At 40.7% G+C, this 20,571-nt stretch overlaps 1 protein-coding gene across 5 annotated transcripts; it reads right to left on the reverse strand.

Annotated features, from left to right (window-relative positions):
• Positions 1–1,310: 1,310 nt before the first annotated feature.
• Positions 1,311–11,965, reverse strand: pipox (pipecolic acid oxidase). Of its 5 annotated transcripts, none has more exons than XM_079481184.1 (9): positions 11,721–11,965; positions 11,336–11,484; positions 10,257–10,470; positions 9,539–9,721; positions 8,418–8,570; positions 7,541–7,690; positions 4,921–4,996; positions 3,073–3,204; positions 1,311–2,382 (listed from the first exon to the last, which is right to left on the reverse strand). In XM_079481184.1, the coding sequence occupies exons 1-8, from the start codon at positions 11,826–11,828 to the stop codon at positions 3,074–3,076; spliced, it is 1,164 nt and encodes a 387-aa protein (XP_079337310.1). In that variant the 5' UTR covers positions 11,829–11,965; the 3' UTR covers positions 1,311–2,382; position 3,073. The 5 variants fall into 5 exon arrangements, 3 of the variants coding, with proteins under 3 accessions (XP_079337310.1, XP_079337309.1, XP_079337311.1); XR_013787996.1 differs by having other exon boundaries at positions 1,317–2,382; positions 3,073–4,261; XM_079481183.1 differs by lacking the exon at positions 1,311–2,382 and having other exon boundaries at positions 2,554–3,204.
• Positions 11,966–20,571: the final 8,606 nt, after the last annotated feature.

A 20,571-nucleotide genomic window follows, 5' to 3' on the forward strand; every position in this document is an offset into this window, starting at 1 on the left:
TTTACTCACCCTCAAGGCATCCTGACTGAATATGACTTTCTTCTTGAAGAAACCAAGCCTCAGGTTCATGTGCAGTGAGGGATAACGGAAACTAGACATCAACGTTAACAGCGCTGTCAATATGGATATTTATCTTAAACCAGGAGTCGGCAACCCGTGGCTCTCGAGTCGCATGTGGGTCTTCTGCCCCTCTGCTGTAGCCCTGTTTATGCCTGGTATTTAGATGCATTTTGGTCAATCGGATCACATGTGGAAGAAAGAGGCCAGTTTACACTGGTTGCTGTAATAAGTCTATTTTGTTCACTTTTGACCACTTCTGTCCTCATATCTTCAAGAAATATCTGAAAAACCATACACGTTTATTTATTTATTCTTTCCAGGGATAAAAATGGATAAACTGCTAACATCTAAATACAATAAAAACACTATATTGCCACTGGGTAACTACTACCTTACATGTATAACCTGTGTTATAGTAATTTAAAGGTTACATATCTGTTTTGCAGCTCCAGACAAAAGACAAAAGAAATGGCTAAAGGTTGTTGACCCTGGTCTTAAATAAATGCATCAATTCGCTTCTGAAGACCTTTGTTAAGACCACATCCGTGTCGAGCAGTTCATTGATAGATGGATGCACTTTTTTTTCACTCCCATTCTCCCAACTGATACATGGTATTATAACTATGATTGCCTTATTGTTCAAGATGAAAGTCATATTCAGTCAGGAGCCCTTGAGGGTGAGTAAAACATGGGAAATTTTTGATTTGCCGGCGAAATATCCCTTTAACTAGGTCATTGCGTGGGGAAAAAAGAATGAAAAAGCCTACTTCAAAATTTACATTCCGTTTCATTGAAGATCATATGGTTTTCGAGCAACGTGAGGGTGAGTAAATACAGTATATTTGGCTGAACTAAGAGCGATTATATTGATTTAATCTCAAAGATCTTTTCTTAAATTATTATGCAAGTAAAAACTGATAAAACCATACTTACATAGTCTACTCAAAGTGTCACATAGACTGTTTCGTCTTAACACAAACAAACGTTACGTTACACTTTTGTGACCCCATCTGAACTTCTGGTACACATTCACAAACAATAGAGTGCCTGTCGATTATTTCTGATAAGAATCAAAAGAAACCGAGAAGAACCATTACTTTGCTAAACCTGTTTCTCCAATATTTTGAATTTAGACTGCGATCCCAAGCTCAACTGCTAGGTGTCAATGTACCATACGGTTTGTTTAAATGCGACCTTACAGGACCCATTCAACAAATTGTTTATTTAATAAAGTGAACATACAACAAAATCGCTTATTTAATACATTTATTTTACAGTAAAATAATAATACACATGAATCTAAACATAAATTAGTTATATTATTAGACACCAGCTAAACACAAACCAGAAGTTAACTGGGTATTAGACGCACCCGTCATCCGTCCGATGAAGCGGGCAAAGGACTTTTTTCCAAAAAGATTTTATAAAAGACCACATAACTGTACCACCGCATGGCCTGATTCTCTCTCTTCCAATCATTATAAAGCTCTTTTAGCTTTTTTCAGAGAAAAAAAGCTCACCTCTGCAGTCTGAAGTCTCACGGCTCAGCCGTGTGTGCATAAGCGAGCCAGTAAAGATGCCAGAGACTGCATTCATTAGACCTCTCTGCAATAAAACCCTTGCCTGCAGCCATCCAAAGCACAATTCGCAACAGCTCTTAATGGTTTTTGTTAAAAAGCTCTCATCACATCAGGTTACCTCTCCAGTCTCTCATCAGGAGAGGTAAATATTAGCTTCTGCATGTTTGATGGCATTTTAATACGTCCATCAATACACTAATACCATCGTTTCACACTTGCTTCTAGCCAGGAGGATGAATGGGCCCCTGGAAAGCTCTTGTCACATTGTATAATTTCCTCGTTCCCTCTGATGGTGCTGGTGGACGTCTATTGTAAAAGGCCGACCGATTAGTGATTAACATGTTTATGGAGAAAACGGGACCGAGCAGCAAGGTAACAAATGAAGCTGACTTCTCCGAGACAAATAACATGACGGTTGATGTCTTTTTAACAATATACTTCATTTTCCGGCAAGGCCCCTCACTCCAAAGCAGCGAGGAGGAGTAATGCATAATATCATCAAAACTGACAAGTGTGCACTTTAATTTTAATGTTGCTGGCCACAGATGAATGCGTTTAGAGTCAGACAATATCAGAAGATACTGTTGCAAAGTCATTGCAGGAGCCTAATGGTTCCCTTGTCAGTGTAGCAGATGCTGAAACATGGCAACGTTTCTGCTGGAGTTTCTCTTGTGATCAGCATTAGAGGTTATTGATTTGTCATTCTTCTCCTAACCTCTCGAAGGCATTTGGCACTCAGCGTCTAGAACATTAGATAAATGAGAGCTACTTGTCAGCAGGCTTTTGATACAAACCCTAAATGGGAAAATAAAATCTATTTTGAAATGTTTGGTTATTTAACACAATATATGTGATCACATAAGTTCCCTTTTAGGTGTGTAAAAAGAGATAAGTACACATGTACACAGAGATAAAGATTTTTTCAGAATGTATTTTTTTCAGAACGAGTGCAGTACAACAATATGTAATATTCAGATTTTCAAAAGCATTCAAATGTTAATTACAGAAAATCAAAAAAACAAATCAACCCAAGGCATTATATTCCATATTAACCCTCAAAGATTCAAGATCTTCCTTATTGCAATGTTCCCCAGTTTTAGCTCTAGTAGCTTCCTAACTTGATTTCTGGTACAAATTTATATATTATTTCCCGAATTTCGGATTGTCTTTGTATGTGCATCCTCTTGTAAAAAATCTGGCCCCTACTTCCAGTTTTTCCCTTGGACCTAATTTCAGCATTTTGGTATCTCACTTTCAGTTCCCTATTATCTCCCTATTCGGTGACATTGTTAGAGGGGAAATGGTAAATTTTATAAATTAATGCTATGTTTTGTCAGATAATTTTGACGGTTCTAAATTTCAGATCTGCATTAATTCATGTCTGTTCTCTTACAGTACCGTGTTTTTGATTTAGTTATATTTAGGTCCTTGCCTTAAAGAGACGATTTAGTATGGGACCGGAAACGCTTGATGCAGAACGGTGAGAGGTCATGAGAGGGAACCTGCCCCATGGCCAACTGACAGAGCACCTTCCCGACAACAGGGCCGAACTTGAAGCCATGACCTGCAGAGGAAGAAAATTCACAGAGAGGTGAATCATCACAGTACGGAGTTTACATTCATTCAATATACCAGAGCGAAAGAACTGCACCTTGTGGGCAAACACAATAGCCCTCTATAAATAGCCATTTATTTCAAAATCAAATGCCTTCCTGTATTCTATGAAACACAAAAGGAGACTTTGTGAACAAGGGTAGGGAGTGAATCCCCCAGTCCCCATTTACATTAATTGCATAGAAAATAAGGACAGCACATTTTACCTTCTGTGTTGCACGAAACAAAATACTACAAGCGTGAATAAATGGCACACTTTCACAATCTGAAAAACTGAAAATTGCTGGCCGCTGGGGCACCAGAAATATACCGTAAAATAACAGTTTTTGGGGTAAAATGACATTTTTTTCTTTTTCTTTCCTTTCAAAAACATTGAATACAGCATTTAAAAATAGACAGAAATTTTCTGACAGCCGGGGCACCGTAAAATTAACAGGTTACCCCGTAAAATAACATGTTTTCCATGTTTTTATTGTAAATTTGTAGTCTTTTTTTGTGATTTGACCATATTTAAAAAAAAATTTAAAATGCTATAAAGCTATAAAAATTCTGTAAAATTACAGTTTTGGGCATTATAAGTGAACAATCTGTTAAAGTAACAGTATAATTCTGTATTTTGTATGTACATTGTATCCCTTTAAGAGAGAACTGCAGCTGGTGTTTAAAATGCATTACATTCTCCAACACTCCCAGCTCTTTGTCTTTGTGGATTGGGTGGTCTTTTGAAGTCTTGAAAGCCGGGGCTATGAGTGGATATGGCTTTAACCGTCAGATGTGCACACGGAGGGTCTTCTGTTCTGCCTCAAACCTGGCTGATGTGACTGAGTATCCATGGCAACCAGAGGACCCTGTGCTCAGAGCATGGCTTGATACGAATCCTGAGTGTAAGAGGGGCAACTTCCCATCCGGTGCGGTGGTTTATGTATTTGCCCCTGAAATGGATCCAATTTGCACCCTTTAGATTCTCCAAAGGCACCAATGCAACAGCTGCACAGAGGGCGGGAGAGCTACGGGGAGGCAGACCGCTGTCATTACAGCAGACAATAAAATAAAAAAAAGGTTCATAGTGAGCACTCCTACGCTCCTATCAGAGTTGTAATGTATTATTAAGGCAGAAGAATATATGTCATAAATCATTAGCGTGCCACGTGTCAGAGCATGGGGATGGCGCTTGTGCCGTGAGGCAGCCACACAAAGCTTACAATGACATCTCCAGAGCAGCTCCTTAAACCAGGAACAATACATCACATGATGAATGACTACGTGGTGATGCAGCAAAATCGCTGTTTCAGCTGTACTGTATATCTTCCCTTACCCACTCCAACCGAACCGCTAGTCTCTGTGCCGCTAAACGCCGCTCCTCCAAAGTGATTACCAGCTGAATTTAATTAGCCCCATAATTAGTCTAAGGAGGTGGTGATGGGAGCAGATGGAACCAATGCCAGGTGAGCCCTCTGGCCCACTGAGAGGCATGTTGGAGGGCACACAGGAACCCGGGGGCCCACTATAATTAAAGGATAAAAGGCGACCGCACTAGGGGCTTTACTTCCTTCACCAGCACCCAGGCATACTCTCATTAACAAGTTAAGGAACTCTTTGAGCTGGCGTGACCGAATGTGTGGGTTTTCTGAGGAAATATTAAGACTTCATTAGGGTCCATACTGACCTGAGAATCCAGCACCAATGATAACGTTGCTGTAGTTTGGGTGGCAATCAAGGATGAAGTGATTATCGGGTGTGACCTGTGAACAATGATGATTGAAGCACGGGAATGTTAAACATCAGGACTGTAATTATTTCTGCAAATATTTGATATTTTCATACTCTGAAGATACATATGAATTTTGCGCTGTGTCTGTGATGGTAATGATCTTATTCACAAAAAGTGATTTAGGGATGACACATATTTATTTTGATGTTTTGCAGAGGTAAAACAAATGCAAAGATGCTTTCAGTTCTCCTAAATAAAGTATAATTGCATAATCTAAGTATATAGGCCCAGACCCAAATGGCGCACTTCATGTAGACTCATGGTAATGTGGACTTGCAGTCTTGTGGACTCAAATTGTCTGTGCTTGCAAAGTCTACTAGTCTGAAGGGTGTACCATTTGTTTTTCTAGCACTCAGAAGTCAGCTCGCGAGAGCCTCCTTCGTACCCTGGTTCAGACTCCACTGAAGTTACCTACCGAAGAATCCTTGAGAACGGCCAATCGCAGAACGGATGGGAGGAGTGTGGTGGATGTGAGACATATACAGTGCGTAAACACGAAAGATAATTTTTAGGAAGTAAGGAAGGAAGGAGGTGGGAACAAGCGAATGTAACACTAACCTTTAATAAAATAAAGAAACAACAAAGCTCCCTCACGGTCGACTGCCGGCTACACAAACATGTTAACACATCCAGGCATGTAATCCAGGCCTGGTCCTGTCTCTCCCTTCCCTGTTGTCGATCCTCTCTTATGCCTCCGGAGCTTTTCGGTGAGAGATGCAAGACCGGTGCATGCGCAGGTGACACTCTTTATCACTCGCTTCACCAGCCTCGCACCGTTCCCTCACGGCTCTCGTCCGCCCTGCATCGCCACATACCCCCATCGCCCCTTGCAAGCTGGGGGGTAGGTACTCCCGAGACTGTTCTCTACTCCCCCCCTGGGGGCCAGTCTCAGCGGCCACAGCGAATGGAGTTAAGGATAGCACAAGAGAGAAAAGGAGACAGAAGCACAAGGAGCAACACAGGTGAGAGAGGGAAGAGGGGAAAAAATCCTGGTCCGGTTCCCAGACACACTGCCGCTCAGTCTACAGCCAGCCGAATAGCTCTTCCTCGCGGGTCCATGTGGGGGTACTGGATGCTTGGTGGACGGCTTGATCCTCCTTCGCCCCCTGGTGGCCGGCAATGGCTCCTCCGGTTGAAGGCTCCTCCCCTTCACGATGGACGACGGCGGCGACTCTGTCCCCTCTCGGACGACACCACACCTCGACCTAAGAGCACGGCAGCGAGCTCACCGTCCCTTCTGAATACTTGCTCCAGATCCACCGCCTCAGCCAGCCAATGGCGTCCGCGCTGCCCGAACTCCTCAGCACCGCAATCCCCCTCAACAGCGAGGGCTCTCTGACAGCATGTCTCTCCTTCCTCCCGTGTTTCGGCACAAATGTAACAATGTTCCAAGTAAGGAAGGAAGGAGGCGGGAAGCGGCGAACGTAACACAAACTTTAAATAAACAAACAACAAAACAAACATAAAATGCCGGCAGCTCCCTCACGGTCGACTGCTCGATCTGGGCTCTGTAAAGCTGAACAACACAGCTTCTGTATTATAGAGAAATATTAAATAACATATGCATATTAAGAACACAAATAAATAAATATACATAAGCCGTTGTATTACAAACATAAGTATCTATTGCATAATGCTCGGGTGGAACATCAACTTATGAACAGCATTATAAAAACCGGCAGCTCCAGTCCCAAAGAACAACAACGGGACAACAGTGTGGTTGACTTCATGCGGCGCTACGCAGACCAATCAGCAGATGACATCAAAGTACAGCGAGAGTGATTAGAATTCACTGCTTGCTCTATCTGGCGTGATGACCTCATGTCTGTCTCAAAGTGCACTCCCATGTACCCTTGTGGACTCCTGCCTAGTGCCCAATAGGTCTGCACTTCCTGACGTCACTGAGTGTGGACTCGGAGGAGGTCCACAATAATGGAGTGCGCCATTTGGGACAGGGCCATAGAGACATATTCAACCCAATTATGTATTTTTAAAGGGATAGTTCACCCCAAATATTTTGCCAATGGGTCTTAAAATGCAGCTTTCAAAGAACGCAGCCCCCGAATTTGGACACAGTCTGTGTCTTAACAACGAGTCTCACTGACTAGCAGTTAGTTAGATCTAATCAGTCATACTTTTCATATTTTAAAAAGTAACTGACTTAAAGAAGTTATGTCCAGTCTTGAAGAAAAAAATGTGATGACTAACTTGTAAAAGCAACTGGCACCAGCTCTGAGAGAATTCATTGTTTTTGGTATATATTTGAAAAAGTTTTTCTTACTGTGTGGCCAAATTAAAATGATGGAATTCTTCACTATTTGGACTGAATTCCTATGGGGCATACAATTCAATGTATGAATTTTGCAAACCCATTAAATCACAGAATTTATGACATTCAAATATATATTTTCCTCTCCTCAAGTGAGTAAGAGTCAAAGGAAAGTTTGGTCCAGGTCACACGGCAGCAGATCTTAACTAGTGACAGCACCTGAGGATGAGCAATGAAGCGACTCACTGTGTACATGCAGCTCTCCACTACAGCAGGCGCTGGCACAAGCCCAGGGAAACAGCGGGTGATGTATCGCGAGAGTATATCGATGTCCCCTCTATCCTTCTGTTTATCTCTCTCATCCGGTTCGGTCTCGCTGCCCATGTGGTAACACACCTGCTCAGACACATGCGTGCACACTATGATTCATGAAAAAATATCTGACCTATGATACACTGCAGATCCGTGAGCCATCAGTCGGTATGCTTGGGGAAATGGCAGATATACTGTGTGCGCTGGGCTCCTGAGAGCGAAGCAGACATAATACATCTAACATGACACAGCCATCTGTGCTCGCCCATTCAGACTTGCTAAGTGTGATGAGACTGAAGATCCCTGCCGGGCTTCTGAAACCGAGCCATTAGTACCAAGAGAACACAGACCGGAGGAGAGTGCTACTCCTCTGCCTCTGTTAAAACATCGAGAAACATGGATTTGTTCTGAGGGCTATAGAATTTGTGCTTTCATCTAATGTACTCAAACTCTCGACAGCATCCGAGTGGGAGATGTTATTGTGCATCTCTATATAAAGGGAATCGTGAATTAATCAACAAATAAGAAAAACATTTTCGCCGAATCATTGTGGCTTTTTCTCATGAGATGTTGCATTAATGTGATGGTCTGCTGTATCTAGAATAAGCGTTTGTTGTCATGGAGAAATTTGTCCTTACAAATGAAAAATAGGAATAGCATTGCTATATAACACTTTTTCATTATTTATTGTTAGTCAAGAGGATAGACTTGGTAAGATGATCCAAAGCCAGCCAGACTCGAATGGGCATCACCACACGAGCACTATGGTTCAACGTGCCTTAACGTCTATACCACATTTCCGACCACTTACCTTCATTAATCCTGGATACTCATTGGACGGGAGGCCGTAAATGTCATTTTCCGCCTCTTTCGGATTGACCTGGATAAAACAGGGGAATCGATGGCTGACACTGTAGGTGCCTGGGATCTTCTCCTTCCAGTAGCATACATTTATTTTAACAACCTATCCCAAAAATAACAATTATTAAAATCTTTTTTATTCACATATCAGGTTTCTGATCCTTTCCATTTGCACGTTTTCTCAAGTTAAAGCATGGGCGAATTGGTTAATTAAAAGAAATGCAGACATCAATACATCTCATATTGAAATAGATTTAATAAAGAGTAAGGAATTTATAGTTTTATCTTCAAAAAATTTTTCAGCCTGCCTTCTCATTCAGAAACCATAAAAATCCACTAGTGCACAAATGGTTTGCTTATATATTGTCGTGGTCACCCGAGCGAAGACTTTCGAGTCCATGCTATCCTGAAAAAATGCAATTTCAATTCCAGTTCCAATTCTAACTTTAACTAACACAGAATACTTTTTCCATCATGTCTCTTGTGGTGTGTGACACATAAAAACTGTGGTCTGGAGACCAGTTTATAGGCTTGGTAGGTGAGTTTGATTATATATAAAAAAATATATATTCTGTGCAGGTCTGTAATCCAGATCAATCTACTGCATGTTGCTGTTTGTGTAGTTTCAAACATATACCCCATGGATAATTTTTATAATTTTATACAATACTGTTATTGTCAGCATTTCCTCCAACTGGAAAGTTTGCCCCGTGATATATTGATCTTCTATTGGTCACATCCCTTAAAGTAAAAATTCTTTCATCATATACTCACCATCTCGTCATTTCAACCTGTATGACTGTCTTTCTTCTGCAGAAAACAAAAGAAGATATTTTGAAGAATGTTGGTGACTGAACAACTGTGGTACCCATTACTTCTATTGTTTAGGCACACAACCATTGCAAGTCAATGGTTACCACCGTTGTTTGGTTCCCAACATTCTTCAAAATATCTTCTTTTATGTTCTCAAGAGGAAAGAAAGTCATGCCGGTTTGAAATGACAAGAGTCATGGATCGATGAAAAGAAAAGTCTAGTGTGTCCATTGCATTATTGTTTCTTCAAGTCTATACCTTCAATGGGAGCTCTAGTCCAGCACGTGTCAGTAGTGTGTTGGCCCAGGGACCTGCTGTGATCACCAGGCTCCTCCCTCTATACACTCCTAACTCAGTTGTTACAGTGACCACGGCACCAGGTTTGATGTCAATCACTTTCTCCCCATCCTTAATCACACCCCCGTTATTCTGATACAGGCTCTGAAACAATAAGAAGTGAAAAAGATCAGAACAACAGGGCTGGATAGATCTCATCAGGGATCAGTTAAAACAGGAAAAAGCAGATCAGATTCAGGAAACAGATAACCAAATAGCTTCCTTAGAGTGAGCCAACAGGGAGCATATGACTGTACAGTGTAGACAGAGCTTATTGAGTCAGAAGAGGCATTGTGTACCAAAGTGCAGGGCCATATTCCCTAGACAGGGTGTAAGGAGGGTTTAACAAGCTAGTCTGCCACCTTATCTTCAAGTGCTTTTTACAAAAGTGCGTTAAAGGCGACAGTAAAGTGCAGTTACATAAAGACCATTATTCAAAACCTTTGTGACTCTGAAAAGATAAAGATTGTACAGTACTGTATGCTGCTGCTGCCGTAAAATGTATTCTCGATCTGCACGGTTTGACCTGAATTGAAATGTAACTAAATTGAACACAGTTCTTGAAAAATAAAAACGATTCTTTCTATTTTAAATATTCACCATAACTAACCAAGTGTTTTATTAGAAATGACCAGCTGACCTGTATAGCTCTGAGGGATCTGTCTGCATACAGAACTCCAGCAGTGGTGTCCACGAGAGCACCATTCCCATCTGTCAGATTCACATTAGGAATGTGCTGGCTGAACTCTTTCCTCTCCAGCAACACAATTGGAACTTTGTTTTTTTGCAATGTGGCCTTTATGTTTGAAAATCCCTCTTCGTTCTCTGGACCCATGATGAGCAGGCCAGTGCGCCTGCAAAGGAATGTGCTTAGTTTACATTTCCACCTTGAACAGCTGCTAAATACATTACATCATTAAGAACTGTGCCCTGATTTAGGTACAAGTGCTTTAAGTGCACCAAGGCTCTGTATGTTTAAAATGTTCAGTGCTTACGATGCAGGTGTCTCGACATCGGGAGTTACGGCACTATGGATGAGAGGTCGAAAACACAGGCTTTAAATCAACAGTGTGTGCGTGTGTGATAGATGGCCGTGCTGATTCCGGTGGATACTTTTTCCAAGGCCCACTCCATCTGCCAGCCATAATGATGCATGGACTGCACCAGTTCACAGGTCCAAGTCATTCATCAGAGTTTTTTATGACTGTATGTGTGTGTCTGATTGGGGACACTGAGAGAAGGACTCCATGTTGCATGTGTCAGTGCCCTTGTTCCTAATAGCAAAAAGACAGGTCACGATCGAGACCCTTCTCTTGCCCAAAATGGGCAATGGGCAAAGCAGGAATGAGATAAGAAAAACATTCTTTTTTTAAACCGCCCCACACATTTTTTTCTCTCCCTGCCCGGGTGTCTCAGGGGCACAGGTGGTTTCTCATCAGGACCCATACGACAGATTGCTGAGATGGATGCAGGAGAAAAAGGGAGATGACTGTGTGGCTCTGCATCAAGGCGCAGTGGGCTTGACCCACTTGTGATCCATTACAACCTCTCAGAGACTGTAAAAACAATGACTCTTTGCAGTCTGTGGGTGATTCTTAGAAACACAGATTGCCCCTTTAAAGTTATAGACAGGGATATGACAAGTGCTGCTGTACGGTGTCTGCATGCAAAAAGGATTTCTTGCAGCGAAGAAGAAAATGTCATAATTATTTCTCTCACCTGAAGAGCTGAACACCTGCCTCCCTCTCAAGCTCGGCCCAAAGCTCATAGCTTTCATGCATCATCTTTGTGTAGAAATCTTCCTCATAAGCTTTCCGTATGATTCTGGTCTGGCCATGAGAGCTCCCTCTGGAGTGGGGCAAAACAAACTGGGAAGGAGGGGGGGAAACAACATGTCTTGGTGGTACTGTTGCAGGCTTTTGTTATGAATGTTTCAGAGAGCAAATATCAATGTTACTTTCATTAAATAAAGCATGGCAAATATGTTGTTGAAAATGACGTTTTTGTTGACTCATCTGGGGTTGGAACGAGATAAAGTACACATGACATCATTCTTTGGTGCACTCGTCACATCTGCGAACAAATAATGCGTCATGCTACCAACCTGCTCCAGCAGCAATGTTTTCTGTTTGTTTTTGGCCAGATGATACGCTGCATTCGAACCCTGAATCCCAGCTCCGATGACGATACAGTCATGCACTTCATTTGACATTTTAAAGTTGTATTTCTCCCGTATTCGATTGCTCAGACTATCCGCAGATGTTGTTGTCGTGACCTACTTTTACTCACAGTTCAAAGTTCTCGGTTACAGTTACATAACTGGATCGGAAATCCTCGTTGTTTCCAGTCAGATCCGTGGGCGTGGCTTGTTGGTTTCGACTAAATCCTTGGTGTTTCAAGTCTTACCATATAAACTATCTGAGTTTCACCATCAATACTTTTGCCTTACGTTAACTGTATAGTGTGGTATACTGAAGTATTTTTTCGTGTGGGCAAATATATTACTATAAGGCCTATTGTAAAGGACGAAAAACATAGAAACCCCCCAAAAATGTACAGAAAAAGCGGAATTTTGGAAAAGAATAAAACGGATTTCTTATTGTGTCATCTCTCATATTGCAAGCCATATCTCTCCGACCCATCATTTGGGATGCATGAACTGGCCCCGATGAAAAACGAATTGAATAGCCCTGGTATAGAGTCTAACGATGCTGTTTCATTGTAAATGCGCTTGTTTAATAAATAAACGCAACCAGTCTTTATTTTTCTATCTCTGCCAAGATAGTATTACACATGTACGCTGCCAACACTGATGATGATTTGATATATTACATAAACTATAAACTACTTTAACACACATCACTTTATTTTATTGTATTATTAAAATAATCTTTCTTTTCGTTTGTATACTTGCACTATTTGTACGCAGCAAAACTGCGAATTCTTTGGCTATACCAGTGTACATTTTGTCTTGCCAATAAAGCACATTTAAATTAGATAATTGATGACGTGCTTGACGCCGAGCCGAGGGAAATTGTGTATATTTTAAGAATGCACCATTGTATGAAAGAATTGCGAGTTTAAAAACAAAACAAGATGAAGACAATACAGTTAAAGGGAAAGCTACCTCAAAAGCAGCTTGGGCATCTATACGCTGATATAGATATTTAGAAGTCGCAAACACCGCTGTGGAAAAAGTGAGCATACGGGCTTATGCATACGGACCCGACTACACCACTTTAGTATTTATTTCAGATAGCCCACGGTAGACCGTAAAACAATTAAGTGTTTTTATGAAGAAATTCTACAGCTCCCCGTTTGCTTACGTGTGGCGACGCCGTTCACGTAAAGTGTTCAATGTGACGACTTGCGTTATGAGCGTCCATCTTCGGTTATTCAGCTGGAAACCTCCGGTTATACGGTAATGCAGCAAGCACGCTCGTAGCGGTTTTTTGTTTACGTTGGTCATTTAAACATGTACCTTTTATCCATGTACACTTATCCATTTTGATCTATACGTTTTGCCATAATTGCAGCGAAGGGCAGTGGATATCGCTGCTGTGGTGTTTGTGCTGAAAGTAAGTGAAGTAGTAGTTTAATGTAATGATTTATTTTTTCTGCAAGCCATTATATTCCATTTAATATAACTCTTACATTTTTCGATTATTGTAAAAAAACTGCTTTAAATGGTGGGCTTCCGATATAGCCTTACATGTGAACATTATCTGATGATTAAACGATCTAACGCATGTCAAAAAGGAGCTGGTGGATGTTATCAGAAAAGGAGTCAGCGAAGGGTGATATTGAGGAGTGAGATAGAAGCCAGTACCTAATGGTAAAGCTACAGTACTCATCCAAGTACCTCTTTCAGACAGATATTATAAAGTAGCTTGCAATGGTCTTATAGTAGGCTATCTATGTGTCAAGCCTTTGACAACATAAGTAATATAACTTATGTTGTCAAGGCCTTGCTTGCTACACATATAAATAATAGCTTGACGCTGAATCATAAATATAAAAGACTGCAGTAGATAGACACGAGGCCAGGCTGATGAAACAATGTGGAAGTGCTGTGTCTGGCAGGGTTGTGGCTGGGTTCCTCTGTGTGTGACATGGCACCGTGGAGTCAGTAGCAGGCTGAGCAGATGGATGCTGTGGATGGTGTGGTCTGGAGAGGGTCAGATGGTCCTGCCTCCCCTGCTGCTGAGGCCTGTCATGGACAGATGTAGTCTGATCTTCCCCACAGTCATTCTGGAAGAGTGTTTGGTGATTTCCACTTTACAGGGAGATAACAGGTTTAGATAAGGCAGCTCTTCACTGCATTGATTTCAATGGGGACGGTTTTATTTGTGAAGTCTGTAGAATTGCCTTTTTTATAGAAAATAATGCAAAGTTTCATTAAAACGAACATTTGATTATTATTGAAGATGTTTTACCAGTGCCCTTTAGAGGGCTCCCATAAATGTCAAATAACTGTTTCTTTTGTTTGCTGTCTCTAGTCACTTTTTCATCCCAGGAACTGCCATTATGATGAATAGGAATGCTCACAGTTACCGTAGTAGTTTCACTCCACTATGGTGCAATCCATCAATCCACGATTTAACTGACTTTACATCCAAACATTTCTTTAGCCTATATAATTAGTATTGGTCGACCTTAACTGGAAGCTGCTGGCACCGCGACCGGTGTCTGACAGAGATATTGTTTTTTAATGTTGTCCCTCTATGATCAAGATTCCCCTCATTCATCTTTGAGTTATACTGTTCACTCTTCAGCCTTTTAAGGATGGCTCCAACCCCTCTCTTCCCCCCAGCTTGTTAAGCTGGATTTGTGCCCCATCAGACCGGCGCTCTCGCCGAAATGTATCGGCCTTCCGAGACATATCTGGAAGCGTATTGATTTTGGCATATTATTTTATGAGTGGGAGTTGGGAGGCTGTAAATGGTGAACAGGCTGTTTCATTGTTCGAACTGCTAAGCTGCTGTATAATTACATCTGTGACTGTAAAGCTCACTGACTGAGCACACAGCTGGGCAGAAACACAGCTAGTGAAATAAAATGGTGCCTCGTGTTCTTTATGAGCCAGACCCTTGCTGGGACCCCAGAACCACCATCTGTAGGCAGTGAAAGTTTATTTCCTGAAAGGCCCTTTGTGGTATAGGCACGTACAGTTTCCTTCTGACATGATGTATCACAAACCTCTTAAGCATTTTTAGGGTTTACTGCCTGGCTGTACAGCAGCGTTTAAACTGCAGTGTCAGGACAATCTCATGAACATCACCATGTCTCAACATCAATAACTATTTGAGTGGAGAAAGCGATGCTGCTTGATTTTACTGCCCGCGGGATAAAGATGCTGTCACATTGCTTCTTGATATGCGCACTTATCAGGGAATAGCTGTGTGTTCGTAGCTCTTTGGAAGCACATTAAAAAAAGGAAATCTGCTTGTTGACCAGGACAGATTAAAGGGATGGTTCACCCAAAAATGAAAATCATTTACGTACCCTCATGTCATTCCAAACCTGCAGAACAAAAAAGAAGATCTTTTGATGAAGAATGGTAACCAACATCACTATCACCTATTGACTTCTATTCTATGGACACAAAACCACTGAGACATTTCTCGAAATATCTTCTGTCATGTGTTCCACAGAAGAAAGAGTCGTATAAGGTTTTGAATAATATGAAGGTGAATAGATGTAAGTTTTTTTTACAGTAGTTTACCGAATTGTTGGGCAACAACTCTGTGTTTTTTAAAATACTTTTTAAAGCACTGGTTCTCAATGCTGGCTCGTTAGATCCATTTTCTTGCAGAGTTTAGCCCCAACTCTGATAAAACACGCCTGAACAAGCTAATCATTGCTGCGCTGCGCAGATCTTTCGCCATATGACATTAAAGTACCGCCACAGCGATTCAAGTGCAGACTGCTCGGTATGCATTTGAATCGCTCTTGCAGTTCTTTAAAGCGATATGCAAAGCAATCTAAAAAAATCAAGTTGAACATCTTTGGAACATTTTAATATAAATGTATTAGATTGTGTTCATCTGAAGAAAGAGAGTTATACATTTATTGTGGCACAAGGGTGAGAACATTTCTAATTGTCATATTTGGGTAAACAATTTCTTTATGTAAATAAACAAGTCAACAATAATCAAAGATAAAGTAATTCTATTTTTATATGATAATAGCCTGGGCTACAACATTATTCTTTAGATTGAGTTTATTGTTGCTTTTTGTCTAGTATGGAGAATTAAGCTATTCATTCCAGTTCCATCATAATTTATTTATTAATCAATTTGCTTGTAAAAATGTTTATATTGAACTATTACATTTAGAAATAAATACATTTTCATTTATTTCAAAAACAAAAAAAAAGTAGAAGAATCTAGAAATCTTCCAATGTAAAGGTCATGCTTTAGAATAAGGCATGAGGCAAGCCCTCGCGCACTGTAACTAACTCGCTGTGCTATTCACTTGGCATTTACTCCCACCGATTTTTTTCCATGCCATGTTTAAATATCAAGTCTCCCTTGTTAATATTCATGGTCTTCCAGGACTACAGAATGGGATTGTGCCTGGTCTTGTCTGATGAATAACTTAAGACCAATAAATAATGCATTAGGAGTAGTTTACTATCCTGTGCATTACTGTGGGTTCTTCAGGGTGTCCAGGTTTCCTTTTGAGGAATAAACAGAATTGAGTTTGGAGTTTATGTGCGGTTGATCATAGTCGTGTGAGGTTCTCTGAGCTCTCGCGTACATCTGTTATTGGCTTCCCTGCTGTTAACGCAGAGCTAATGACTTTATTTGACTGTGTGCCGTGTATAAATTGCTATGGGATTAAACTATTTAATCTTCTTGTGGCCTCATTGGTGGCAATTGAAATGGCTGTTCTTTTCCGAGAAAATGTTGTGTCAGGGATCACCGGAGAATGGGATTAACTTGAATCTTAAAGGAAAGGAATTCTCGCTCGTGTTTTCTCTCTCTTCAAAATAAATAAAACATGTCTCCCATTGATGCTGGACTGTTATTGGTTGGTTTTTAAGTATTATTGTACAAACCCTTTTGAATAAGTTTTGCTCTGAAAGCAATGAATATGGTGACACCGGTCTATTTTCTACAAAACAAATGTTAAGCTCAGGCATACTGTATGGCTTCAGATCAAACAGTTTAAGGTTCACTTTTCAATCAAGTGAATTTTTTTATCTCTTTCACTGCAATTTTGTTTGCATTTTTCACATGTTCTAATGTATTTTTAATGTGTTTGCATATATGCATGCATATCCGGTTCACTTATATTTATACGTGAGGTGAAGTGCAGGCAGGGGTACTGTGTTGGCAAATCCTAAAATGAAATGCGTGGGTGTCTTCAATTATTTAGATACAGACAGTCTCCACATGCACCGTTTAGAAATATCTCAGGGGTAAAATCACCCCTATGGCTCTTACAGCGGGTATAGAGTCTTGGGGCAGAGGGAAGTCAAACTGAAACGTGGCTGGAGGTCCAAAAACTTTAGTTCAGATTCCTGTTAGTTTCTTCCAGGGGGCATGAAGTCAGAGGTCTCACTGCTCATGCTGAGTTTCATGCTGCATTGTCAATGCTCTGCATTATCATAGTTTGCAAACTGTTGTTTTATATTTTTTGTGCTTGCTTTTTCGTTTTTGCAAGACATTTGTGGTATTGATTCACTTTTTGCTTGTTTGAACGTTTTGGTAATGAAGTAAATGTTTATTAAATTTCATAAATTCATTATTTTCTAACCAGGGTACAAAATTTTGTTAAGTTCTGTCATCTGTAGGATGTGTTAACACCTTAGTCTTTGAACAGTCAGGTTTGTGCTATGATACACTGAATCCAACATTCACTCTCAGTGACCTGAGGGAGCGAAGGGTACTGGGTGAGGGCGGTCTGAAGCCCAGTCTTCTCTACGATATAACCCCACCATTGTGCTTAGGAAAGAAATGGCAGATCCCTTCACCCTGAGGCATTCCTATCTGCTCTGGTGAGCGCTGCCCTTTAACTTTAGATATAGAGGTTTATGTATCTTCGTGTACTGGCTACTGCAGTTTAAGGAGCTTAGGGTCACAATCTACTCACAGATGTGTTGCTGGAATAATCAGAGGCTTGGACAAAAGCAAAATATAGTCTACTGACAGTTCAGTACTGTGGGTTGCACTGGGTATTCTCATAGCATCCTTTAGGAATCTGAATTCATACTCTAAATATTGAATTACTTGCGTTTTTAGAAATATTTGTCTTATGTTGTTTTGGGTCAAGGTAACTAATCCTGCTCTTAAATTAGCTTTTAATGTCAAGGCAGGTGTTTTAAAGCATTATAGCTTATGTTGTTAGCCTTTGTGAATTGAAGAATATATATGAAGAATGTATAGTACCTCTGAGAAACATGTGCATCGGTGCAGCAAGTTTAGTGTTTTTATTTCTCTCAAATCTTTTGTGCTGCTTTTTTAAACCGGTCAGAAACACAGAAATGCCAAGCTTGACAATTTTTTTCTGGACAGATGTCGCCACAATGCAAGGCTTTCATTTCCCCCCAAGCCAGATGCTTTATGCTTGCCCCTGCATTTATGCGTGAGACCGGGCACGCAGGCGGATTTCTTGATAGATCCCTGCCCAGTGGGAATGAATGGCTGCCGGGTCTGTGGGCTGTTTGTAGCCTGCACCCGCTCTTCAAAGAGTTTCAGAATTGTGGTGACTAGTCTGTCTGCTCTGACATGACCACACTTCACTGCGCAAAGCACTCTGGGACTGGTAACAACAGAACTACCTGATAGCACAGAAATGAACAGTTAGTTAAGGGCACTGAGGTGGTTTAGACTGCAGAGCTTTTCAGAGACACACAGCAAGGCCTTGAGGATTTTGTGTTTATGTCCTACAGTATATTGTAATTCGAATAAAGTAACATTATTCAGTACACAAATTAGATGTTTTTTTCATAACCTTCTTGGAGAGTTGTATGTTCTGCACATAATGTTGCTGATAGGGTCAGCACATAAAAATGAAGGATGTATAGGACATATATGACCAATGCCAGAAATAGCAGAGATAAACTAAAGGCACACTAGTTTGGGACATGTTTTATATTTTTCAACTATAGATGCAGAAAATGCCACTTTGTGTATGTATCAAATGTGTAATTACAAAGGCCATTTTCATGGAATAGCATTTTTGTGGAAATGGAACTCCGCCCTCCTTGAAGTTCACTTCCTAGACTGGGTTCCCCCAATTTCGCACCACCCCCTTGTTTCCTTATTCATTATCCCATTCTCAGTTCACAGCCTTCGCCTGTTACCCTAGTTATGGCTCATTTGTTCCTCTTCTATTTAATGCCCTTGTGTTTGCTGTCCTGTGCTGGGTCGTTTGCCTTTATCCCGTTCTTGTCCTGTTGTCTCTCTCTCTTTTTTGTTATGTTGAAAGTATGTTATAGTTTGTTATGTTAAAGTAGTTAAGTTTTCTTATGTTAAAGTATTTTGTTCTTGTTTTCCCCTCAAGGGATTTTTGACTGATATTTGTCCTGTCAATAAAATTTATTTTGTTGAGAGCTGTCTGCACTTGGGTTCTGTTTCCTGTCAGTTTCATGGCAGATAACAAATTTAAATGTTTTTTCACACAAAACATTGGTTTACTTTAAAGGACATTGTTGATTCAAAATAAAGGAGGTCTATTTACATTTAGTCATTTAGCAGATGCATTTATCCAAAGCGACTTACAGAGAGTTCAGGGAGCAATAATACAATTGGTGCTAATACCAAATTACTAGTTTCAACTATTACTTTAACAGGTAGCCCCAACAAAGTGTTGCTTTGCTTTTACTTATTTTCTTTAGTAGATTTAAGATGCATTGTTATTTCAAATTAGTAATTGAGTCTTGGATGCATCTATCCTGAATTCGTTCCTTGAAAGAGGCTTTCTGGGACATTCTATTTTTTGAAGTATTCACATACTTTTCATTGTAAGTTGTGCTCTTGTCTAAAAGCAATATCACACTCCCAGTCGTGCCGCTACGGCCATATATAAGCCTGCTAAGATCACCTGTGGTCTCGTGCCTACGGCTGAACCACAGCTGTTCTGATACACGGTCACTTTGGTTGTGTGATATTGCTTTATTTGTCTAGCCACTGGGATTATTGTTTCCAAAAATGTTCTCGACATGAGTCATTCCCTTTGCCTCAGGATTCACTAGACAACAAATGTAGTTTACAGAATGCAGATTCACTCAGCCTTATGTCATAAACCATGACAAGAAGGCCACTTTTGTACGGTGTACACAAAGTGCAAATATTCTCAGAGCATACTGTATGACTGCAAGGGTGTTGTTTTGTTTTTGTTGCTTTGCCATATGGCTTGTGCAGATGGAATTACCTCATCAAGAACAAGCATGCGATCTGCTCGGATGGTGGTATGGACTCTAGGTCCTACAAAATCAAGTGTAGCAAAAATGCAGATACAGACCGAAGCTGAAGCAAATCTCTGCTTTTTGCTTGAGAAAGATTGAAGATGATTGTCTTTGGTGTATTTCATGTAAAGCACACAGATTTTAAATGATTCAGAAAGTTTTGGTCGGGAGAAATTCAACAGAAGAGATGGAGTGGTGAGGCTTGATGAGAGTTGATTGCTCGGGTGAATAAGGATGTCTGACGATGATGAGATCGTATAGAACAGATGTTGAGAGTGCTGTGGTGTCTTGACAGTTAGACATTCTGTTCTCAATTATTGCAGAGAGATCAGAAACACAGATTTCATTATGGTTCGAGTAGAAAGTGTGTTATTGCCTTTCTCGGCGCCGCTGATAAAAGGATGATGGAGGTTTTGTTTTTGAGGCGTGTTGAGACAAGCTTTGTTGAACACGAATGAGACCCGATACACTATCTGTGGTAGAGGACTGTGCCGGCGTAGCTCTCAAGTTCTTCTCTAAATAATTTGATTCAGAATGT

This window comes from Barbatula barbatula (assembly GCF_947034865.1).
Source record: "Barbatula barbatula genome assembly, chromosome: 19".
Classification (NCBI taxonomy): domain Eukaryota; kingdom Metazoa; phylum Chordata; class Actinopteri; order Cypriniformes; family Nemacheilidae; genus Barbatula; species Barbatula barbatula.